This window comes from Thamnophis sirtalis, unplaced genomic scaffold, assembly GCF_051295495.1.
Source record: "Thamnophis sirtalis isolate CommonGarterSnake01/CBP01778 unplaced genomic scaffold, rThaSir2_p1.2 scaffold_12, whole genome shotgun sequence".
Classification (NCBI taxonomy): domain Eukaryota; kingdom Metazoa; phylum Chordata; class Lepidosauria; order Squamata; family Natricidae; genus Thamnophis; species Thamnophis sirtalis.
The window spans coordinates 62,146,893-62,156,892 of record NW_028261392.1 but is presented as its reverse complement, the minus strand read 5'-3'; the positions used below and the strand labels follow the sequence as shown (position 1 = coordinate 62,156,892).

The 10,000-nt window shown below is 39.1% G+C and overlaps 1 protein-coding gene across 1 annotated transcript in view; it reads left to right on the top strand.

Moving 5' to 3' along the window:
* Positions 1-225: 225 nt before the first annotated feature.
* The window catches only part of RNASEL (ribonuclease L), a 15,018-nt gene continuing 5,243 nt past the window's right edge, over positions 226-10,000 (top strand). The window contains 6 exon segments of the mRNA XM_087726926.1: positions 226-1,639; positions 4,211-4,302; positions 5,910-6,115; positions 7,299-7,410; positions 9,812-9,934; positions 9,936-9,970. Of these exon segments, the coding sequence (XP_087583052.1) occupies positions 253-1,639; positions 4,211-4,302; positions 5,910-6,115; positions 7,299-7,410; positions 9,812-9,934; positions 9,936-9,970 (1,955 nt within the window). The 5' untranslated portion in view covers positions 226-252.

Genomic DNA, 10,000 nt, shown 5'->3' with positions numbered 1-10,000 from the left:
GCTGGGCTATGAAATGAAATATATCAACAATCAGGTTTAAGTTTAAGGAAGTAGATTCCATAAAGTGGCAAAGACAGGTACAGTACAAGTACAGTTGGGTTTGGCCATCACAATTTAGATTGGCATATACATTAAAACGAACTGTTGATGTCTCCATAACTGTGTGCATGTTTATGTTGTACAGTGATAGGAATACCTGGAAATCTAATATAATCCTCTTTTTGAGAACTGAAAGAAGCCTGCAGAGAAGCCATGGCAGCAAAATTAAACAGTGCTGTAAAAAAAGGTGATCTTAAGCTTGTTCGACAGCTGTTGGAAGACGGAGCAGATATTAATGCAAAGGTGGAATGTGGCTGGACACCTCTTCATAGTGCCGTACAAAGAAATTCTGAAGAGATCGTTAACTTCCTACTGGAAAATGGGGCTGATCCATTAGCTAGGAAGGATAATGGTGCCACCCCTTTTATTTTAGCAGGAGTGATAGGTAATGTGAAGCTTTTGAAACTTTTTCTTGATAAAGGCTCACGTATTAATGAGTATGACATCAATGGCTTCACCGCATTCATGGAGGCCGCTTGTTATGGGCACAAGGAGGCCCTGGAATTTTTATACCAGAATGGGGCGGATGCAAATCAGCGCCGTGAAGTTGATGAGATTAAAAAGGCTGTGAAGAAAGGAGGTGCCACAGCTCTAATGGATGCTGCCAGTCATGGCCATTTTGCTCTGGTCAAAATCTTGGTCGAGAAAATGGCTGCTGATGTAAATATCTGTGACAATCAAGATGGAAATGCATTGATTCATGCTCTCTCTGAGGACAAAGACTGGAATAAAGGCAGAGAAGACTCGGCCCTTTTCCTTTTGAAAAACAAAATTGATGTCAATAAGAGGGATGTAAATGGGAAAACGGTGCTCATATTGGCTGTTGAAAGAGAAAGCCTGGCTCTTGTGGAGGCCATATTAAAATTAGATGAAGTTGATGTGGATGATGCTGGTGAAAATAACGAAACAGCATTGCATGTAGCAGTGGAGAAGAAAAACAAAGACATAGCAAAGCTACTATGTGAAAAAGGAGCAAGAGTAGATGATGATGTCCTGGATATTGCCCGTAGAAATTACCAAGCTGAGATGATAGAACTTCTTCAGAAATATCAATCGGAGGACAGTCCAAGGCAGCCAGAAACATATAAGGAATTCTCTAGTGATCGTTGGAAATCAAAACTCCAGAAACTCAATCGAATGCATCGTCCTATGATTGGCAAGCTCAAGATCTTTCAATATCAAGATTTATGGATCCAGGAGACCACCCAAGGAGGGATCTACCTGGGATTGTATGATGGCAAAGAGGTGGCTGTGAAGGTATTCTGGAAGGCGGCAGAAAAGGCCAAGCGAGAAAAAGCCTGCCTCGAAAAATGCCAAACCAGCAAATACCTGGTGAAATTTTGTGGCTCGGAAGAGAGGAAGTCCTGCCTCTACCTGTGCCTCTCCTTGTGCGAAAGGAATCTTCAAGAGTACTTCAAGGAAGAGAGCAACGCAACTATGGAAAGCAAGAAGATCCTTAAAATAATATTTGAGGCTGTAAACGAACTTCATGCATTTCGATTTGGCCATCAGGAACTACACCCGAGTAACATTTTGATAGGTTGGTTCATTCTTTGGCATTTATTCCAGAGTAATCCATTTAAGCCCTTCATGGTATTGGATCTGGGTACTTGAGAGACCGCCTGCTGCCAATTACCTCCCACAGACCCATTAGATCACACAGGGTTGGCCTCCTCCGGGTGCCATCTACCAGCCAATGCCACCTGGCTACTACCCGGGGGAGGGCCTTCTCTGTGGCAGCTCCGGCCCTCTGGAACGAACTCCCCGCAGGGATTCGGACCCTCACTTCTCTCCAGGCCTTCCGGAAAGCCGTCAAAACCTGGCTTTGCCGGCAGGCCTGGGGTTGATGAGTTCCCCTCCCCTCTCGACTTGTGTGCTTGTGTGACTCTTGGTTATTTTAATTACTTGTATTCTGTTCTATGTTCCCCTTTTCCCCCTTTTGAGTTGTTTGCTGCCCTGAGTCCCTCCCGGAGAAGGGCGGCATACAAATAATAAAATACAAATACAAATACAAATAAACTTTATGGGCTATATACGGAACAGCAGATTCACAATATTTTTTTTTATTGGTTATACATTTTTTAAAAATAATAAGACATACAAATAAAAATACAACTTTAAACATACAAACACCCCCCCCCCCATGGTGACATTCACAGCCCAACTTTTTTTTTCCTTCCTCATTGTTTTGTCTCTAACCAGCATCTTCTCGTTACAAAGTTCAGGGATCTATTACAATACCCATGTTCACTTTTAGTTCCCATTGTTAACAACTGCTCTTTAACTTTCCCCGTTTTAAGTCCCTGCTGTTCTCCTTGTCGCCCACATATACCATAGGTTCCGGCTAAGATAATGTTCCGTTTCTCCTTTGCCCCTCAGCCAACCCGTCATTCTGTCCATTTCTGCACACTCGTAAATCTTTTTTAATTACGGCATCTTCCGATGGTATGGTAGTAGATTTCCAAAATTGCGCATAGGTTATTCTTGCGGCCACAATTATATGTAGGCTCAAATGCCATATAGATTTACTCATGTTTTCTGGTTTTATGCTTAATAAAAAAAGTCTCGGGTTTCCATTCCATGCTTGCCCCGGTAACCTTTTTTTAGCCAGTTTTGACAGATTCACAATATTTTGTTGCCAAGAGTGTTTTGTTATTTTCAGCCTTCCCTATATAATGTTACAAAGCCCCAGTTTGGCACTTTAGCAAACCATTAACAATTTCATCAACGTAAGTGTCAAAACTGCTTATCATTTAAAAAGGTCCCCAATGTAGAGTCACCTAGTTTGGTCATCTGTACCAAAAAAAGAACATTTCGGTACCCCGTGAAAGTTGATGATTTCCTTCTCCTCCAACCAGTTCTGGGAAATGAAGGTTTAGAAAGGACAAGTTCTCAATTTTGTAGTTGAAGGTTGAAAGGTTGAGAAGAGTTGAGTTTCATTTTATTTATATGCCGCCCTATTCCCGGCGGGACTCAGGGCGGCGCACAAACCCAAGGAGGGGAAGGGAAAAACACAAAAACTACAAAAGTACAGGGTATTTTAAAAACAACCAACAGCCACACGATTCAAGAGGGGAAGGGAACTCATCGACCCCAGGCCTGCCGACACAGCTAGGTTTTAACGGCTTTTCGGAAGGCCTGGAGAGAGGTGAGGGTCCGAATCTCTGTGGGGAGTTCGTTCCAAAGGGCCGGAGCCGCCACAGAGAGGTGATGACTGCTCCCCATCATGCTGTCTTCCATCAGGAGCATTCCCTCCATTCCAAAACCAATATTGGCAATGATTTGGTTTTAGGAAGAAACAGCCTGTAGTGACTGCATGGTGAGGGGAAGTCAACAATGATGTATTTTTTTTCTGTACAATCCTTCAATTCAGATTCAGTTCCATTCAGACATCCTATGTTTTATATATGAACAGAAAAAGGCCTTTCATATCTACAATGGGAGGTTCACCCATTGTGAGCTCAATAGAATGGAAAAGAAGAGTAGATTTAGATTTATTAACATTTGTATGCCGCCCATTCCCTTGGGACTCTGTGCATGTGCGTGCACATCTTTCAGTTTGAGCATGAATGCGTAGTTTAGTCACTCAGTATCTAAAAGGTTCATTATCACTGGTCTAGGCTAAAGTAGCAATAGCAATAGCAATAGTTAGGCTTATATACCGCTTCATAGGGCTTTCAGCCCTCTCTAAGCAGTTTACAGAGTCAGCATATTGCCCCCAACAACAATCTGGGTCCTCATTTTACCCACCTCGGAAGGATGGAAGGCTGAGTCAACCTTGAGCCTGGTGGGATTTGAACAGCCAAACTGCTGAACTGCAGTGCTGAATTTAACCACTGCGCCACCTCGGCTCTTCGAAAGTGCCCAGAGTTATGGTGTGGCAAGATGGGCAGCTAATAAATTTACAAATAAATAAGTAAAAATAAATCTACACCTAATCAAAAGTAAATATAAAAATCAGCAAGCTTCTCTTGTGTCGTAGGCAATGACAAAGCCCAAGGATAGTATATTCTCATAACATTGCAATAATGATTTAATAATTTAAGAAAATCAACTCGCTTGTGTATTAGGGTGAATTTAAAAAGACAACATTTATTTTCTACTTTGTCAGATGTCACTGGCAAGATTTTCCTAGCAGACTTCGATAAGAGCAGAGAAATAACTGATGATACAAAATATTCTGTAATCTCAGAAGATCTAAAGGTAAATAATTATCTGTCTCCAATCTTCTACATTCTGCAGAGTGTTAAATATACTGTACTTTTCGCATGATAAGACACACTTTTTCCTCCCCGAAAAGAGGGGTGGAAATGTTGGTGCATCTTATATACCAAATACAGCCATTTTTGGCCTCCGGAAACCCCGTCCTGTGTGTCACATTTTTGCCCAAAACAGGGTTGTTTTTTTTGCAAAAACGGGGTGCACAGAGGGTCTGGGGGGACCTGCAGAGGACTCCTGGGGGCTGGGGAGAGCAAAAACGGCACTTCTGGATGGTTTGGGAGCCCAATAACAGGTGCATTTTTCTCAAAAACAGCGTTTTGCTCTCCCTAGCCCTCATGAGCACTTTGTAAACCTCTGAATCCTTCTGCATGCCCCATTTTTTGGTTTCCCAAACCCCCCCAGGAGTGCTGTTTTTGCTCTCTCTAGTCCCAGAAACACTCTGCAGGCCTCCCAAATCTTTTGCGTGCCGTGTTTTGCAAACAACGGGACACACAGAGGGTTTGGGAGACTTGCAGAGTGCTCCTGGGGGGCCGGGGAGAACAAACACTTTTTTTTCTTGTTTACCTCTTTGAAATCTTGGTGCATCTTAATAGTCCAAAAAATACAGTAATTATAATCTCAAACAAAAAATAATAATCTAAAACCTGGAAAAAATGCAATATTGGTTCTGGTCTACGGAAGATTTCCCATAAATATATATATATATATATATATATATATATATATATATATATATATATATATATATATATATATATATATATATATATATATATATATATATATATATATATATATATATATATATATATTTATGGGAAAATCTTTATATATATTATATATATATATATATATATATATATATATATATATATATATATATATATATATATATATATATATATATATATATATATGTTATGATATTTTTTATTTCTGAAAAACTCCCATACATGGTTATACTTAGATCTATTTCTAAAATACAAACTAGATATGCGGTTCCATTTTAAAAATAAATTGACCTTTTTTTAAAAACAAATCTACAGTTCTGCTAGTCATCCTTTTGCTGATGTAAATCTCACTAGAGAGACCATTTTGGGAAAGCTACAACACTATTTCATTTAAGTTGTCCACTTAGCCTGTGGAACAAAGCATATCATAACTTACAAGTTATAGTTTTACTATTTGGTGATGGGTATGCTTGGGACTTCTTGTATTAGCTAAGATAGCAATAGCAGTTAGACTTATATACCGCTTCATAGGGCTTTCAGCCCTCTCTAAGCGGTTTACAGAGTCAGCATATTGCCCCCAACAATCCGGGTCCTCATTTCACCCACCTCGGAAGGATGGAAGGCTGAGTCAACCTTGAGCCGGTGAGATTAGAACCACTGAGCTGCAGATAACAGTCAGCTGAAGTGGCCTGCAGTGCTGCACCCTAACCACTGCGCCACCTCGCTCTTGAACTAGATGAACTAGCTACAATCTGGACACAGAATTAACTGTCCTAAGGAAACCCAGCTGTAGCTATAGGTTAAAGAAGGAAATCTGCTCGAATTGTTCTGGATATAGACATTTGTTTCTGCACACAGGGTCTCCAAAAACTTATCCTGTATGTTGTGATGAGAGGTCAGTGGGACTTTGAAGATTTGCCTACAGAATATCCAGATACTGTACAGGAAAATTGGAAGGAAATTGAAGACCTCCGAAGAAACCTGGAAGTCTCTGACCAAACTCCCCTAGATGACAGTCTACTGGAAAAGCTGATCTATCATCCATACTTCTGGCCCAAGGAGACGTAAGTTAAAACCAGAAATTTTGTAACTGGCTAATTTGACTTGATTGTCTGATAATTAGCATAATAGCCAGGGTGGAAGGAGTTTTACAAACAGAGATAGAATGACAAATCTGAAATTATGCAATCTGTTCCTTGCAGATCTTTTCAAATTTTTTTTAAAAAAAATGTCCTTAGCACTGAATTCCAGGAGAATTGATGACATGGCTTATAATTTATTTTATCATCTCAATGGCTGGATGTTGTTGAGAACAGGGCAATTAATATAGATAAAAAGTTGCTATCACAATTGCCCCATTGTATTTTGCTTGCAAGGATGAGATGGCTCACAAGAATATTATTACTCATTCAATAAGATAGCAATAGCAATAGCAGTTAGACTTATATACCGCTTCATAGGGCTTTCAGCCCTCTCTAAGCGGTTTACAGAGTCAGCATATCGGCCCCACAGTTGCTTCTTGTCATGCCCTCAGGTGCCTTGGAGAATAGTTTGACTCCCTCTTCTTTGTGGCAACCCCTGAGATATTGGAACATTGCTATCATGTCTCCCCTGGTCCTTCTTTCTATTAAACTAGACATACCCAGTTCCTGCAACCGTTCTTCATATGTTTTAGTCTCCAGTCCCCTAATCATCTTTGTTGCTCTATGATATCTATCTATCTATCTATCTATCTATCTATCTATCTATCTATCTATCTATCTATCTATCTATCTATCTATCATCATCTACCTACCTACCTACCTACCTACCTACCTACCTACCTACCTACCTACCTACCTACCTACCTATCTATCTATCATCTATCTACAGTATATAAATATACATACATACATATATACATATATACATACATACATACATACATACATACATACATACATACATACTATTATTCTCCTCTTAATTCTAGCTCTATTTTAACTCTATTTCACTGTAATGTTCAAAGATGTTTCTTTTCTATTTCCCATCTTATACCTATTTTATTATTCATATTTCCCTTATTTGGCAATTTATCTTCAGACGTTTGGGGTGCTTTATCATTGGAGGTTTTTAAGAAGAAATTGGTCTTCTACTTGTCTGAAATAGTATTGTCAGGCCTGCAGCCATATTTTCTTGTGGATCTTAGGCCTGTGTAGTATACTCCGTAGTATAGTCCGTTTCTTAAAATTGCCTTTTCTTTTACAGAAAGTACAGGGTGTTAAGCAAGATCTGGAATGAGATACGTGCGGCAAAGAAAGATAAAAAAGTGAATGTTTTGAAATCTGAGGATGATCCTTTCATGGACTGGAAAACAAAGGTAATCTATTGAATAAAGAAAAAAAAGTTAGGAACTATTTTGCATCTTCCACTTTAATGCTTCTATTTTATTGATTTCTGCATCCAGTTTTTGTCCTTTTTTTTTTGGAGCTGGCTGTGCTAGTTAACAGGTTTGATGCCAGCTTCTGCTAGTGACAAACAGTTAAAGTCTCACATGAGCAATTTATCATTTATTTTATTTATTTTATTATCAAAATGTATATGCCATCCAATCCCGAAGGACTCTGGGCGGCTTACAAAAAAAGAGAGAGAAAAAAGAAAAGAAAAAAAAAGATAGTTTACAATCTCAACACCTCATACATTCATTCTAATTGGGGCTGGACCTCAACAATGAGGTCAACAGCCCCAGGCTAGCCGGAACAGCCAGGTTTTTACAACTTTCCTGAAGGCCATGAGAGTGGGTAAGGTCCGGATCTCTGTGGGTAGCTGATTCCAAAGAGTCGGAGCAGCCACAGAGAAGGCTCTCCTCTGGGGGCCCGCCAGCCGACATTGTCTGGCTGACGGCATCCGAAGGAGGCCCAATCTGTGGGATCTTACTGGCCGCAGGGAGGTACGTGGCAGTAGGCGGTCACAAAGGTGATAGGTATGTTTAGTCAATATCTATTTTTTTTTATTTTTTTATTTTTTTTATTGAAAGTCACAAACCTAGCCGAGATGGCGAAAATATCGGCATATCTTAAAGACCATTCAAATGAGAGATATAAACGAGACTGGAAAAAATGGATTGATTATATACAAAACAAATATGGGACTAAGAAATTACAGATAGCCTATGCTTAAGATTAGGAATAATCTAAACTGCTCAAAGTTAGTGTAACAGGAAGAAGCTGAGTTCAATGCAGAGATGTTATTAACTTCTTTTTTTAATTTCCTTTGTCTCAATATATTTTAGACTGTTTGTTAAAAATCTATACCGTTTACGGGCTCTGGGAAGTCGGGGGGGGGAAGGGAGGTGGGGTGTTAGGGGGGAGGGGAGGATATATAGTATGTGTTAGATTTTAAAGTAACGTGACTGCACTTGTATACTGTTGCTCTTTATTTCCACTGTAAAAATAGGACAAGCTGAATATATTAATAGATTGTAGAAATACACCGAAGGGAGGAGTAGAGGGATAGAAGAAAGAGGGGTAGAGAGGGTGAGAGAGAGGACGGGAGGGAGGGGGAGAAGGAAGGGAGGGAGTGTACCAGGAGAGAGGAGTGGTAGAGGGGGAGGGGAAGTAGGGTAGAGGGGAATGATGGAGGGAAGAAGAAAAAAATAAAATAAAAAAGATAGAAAAATAAAGAAAAAATAAAAAACAAAAAATAGAAGAAATAAAAAAATAAAAAAATAAAAAAATAAAAATATAAAATAGTCAATATCCATTATTGAGAGACAATGTATGCAGTGGTTAAAAGTTGGATGAGGATCAGGGAGACCTGGATTCAACTCCACTTGTTATATTAATCTTTAACATTCTTTGAATCGGTGTGGGAATTTGAACCCAAAGTTTTTTACATGTCTATCAAGCATGATAAGATAACCCTTCTTGTTGTCCACATTTCCAACATAAAGTTGAAGGGCCTTTTTACATTCTAGATGAACTTCTCTATTGGTATAACATAGCATTTATTATTTATTTTATTTATTACCAAAATTTATATGCCGCCCAATCCCGAAGGACTCCGGGCGGCTTACAAAAAAGAAGAAAGAAAAAAGAGAAAGAAAAAAACAAGAAAAAAAAGACAGTTTAAAATCACAAAACCACATGCATTCATTCTAATCGGGGCTGGACCTCAACAATGAATTCTGATCTTTTCAACCACATATTTCCCAGTGTTCCATCTGTATATTACAGCCAAATTGTCATACCTTCTTTTACGTGTTCGTTCTGTTTCAAATTTTAGTAAAACTGTATACAGTTTAGCAATCACATGTTCCTTACTTATACACAATTCTATTTTCAGTTGCAGGCCTTTTGTGTACTTTAAATCTTTCTAATAACTGTAGATAAGAAAATCATTGCAAATATATCTCTCTGCAAGGAGTTGTACTCCCTTTGACAAAATTCTAGTATCTCACAGTAAATTAGCCATTTTGTTTTCCTATTAATTTTTACCTATAAAATGATACGATGTCCTTCAGGGCTGTCTAGTCCAGTGTTTCTCAACCTTGGCAACTTGAAGATGTCTGGACTTCAAGTCCCAGAATTCCCCAGCCAGCATTCGCTGGCTGGGGAATTCTGAGAGTTGAAGTCCAGACATCTTCAAGTTGCCAAGGTTGAGAAACACTGGTCTAGTCTGCCACAAATCCTCACCCAGAAACCAAGATTGTTATATCCACCGAGTTGCAAAGAGTGAGTTTTATGGACCAATAACTGAGCGGAATAGTGCATCTTTTTCAGATTGATAAAAAAGTATTGGACTCTATGATTTTTCTGGACAAAGATAAAGGCAACAAGAAGAGCAACAAGAACGTCAAAAAATCATATAGCCCTGGTGTAGCAGATTTATTAAGGTTGATTAGGGAATATGGGCGAACACTACCCTGAAAAGGATGCTGAGTAAGTAAATATTTGTCTAAATTATGTATC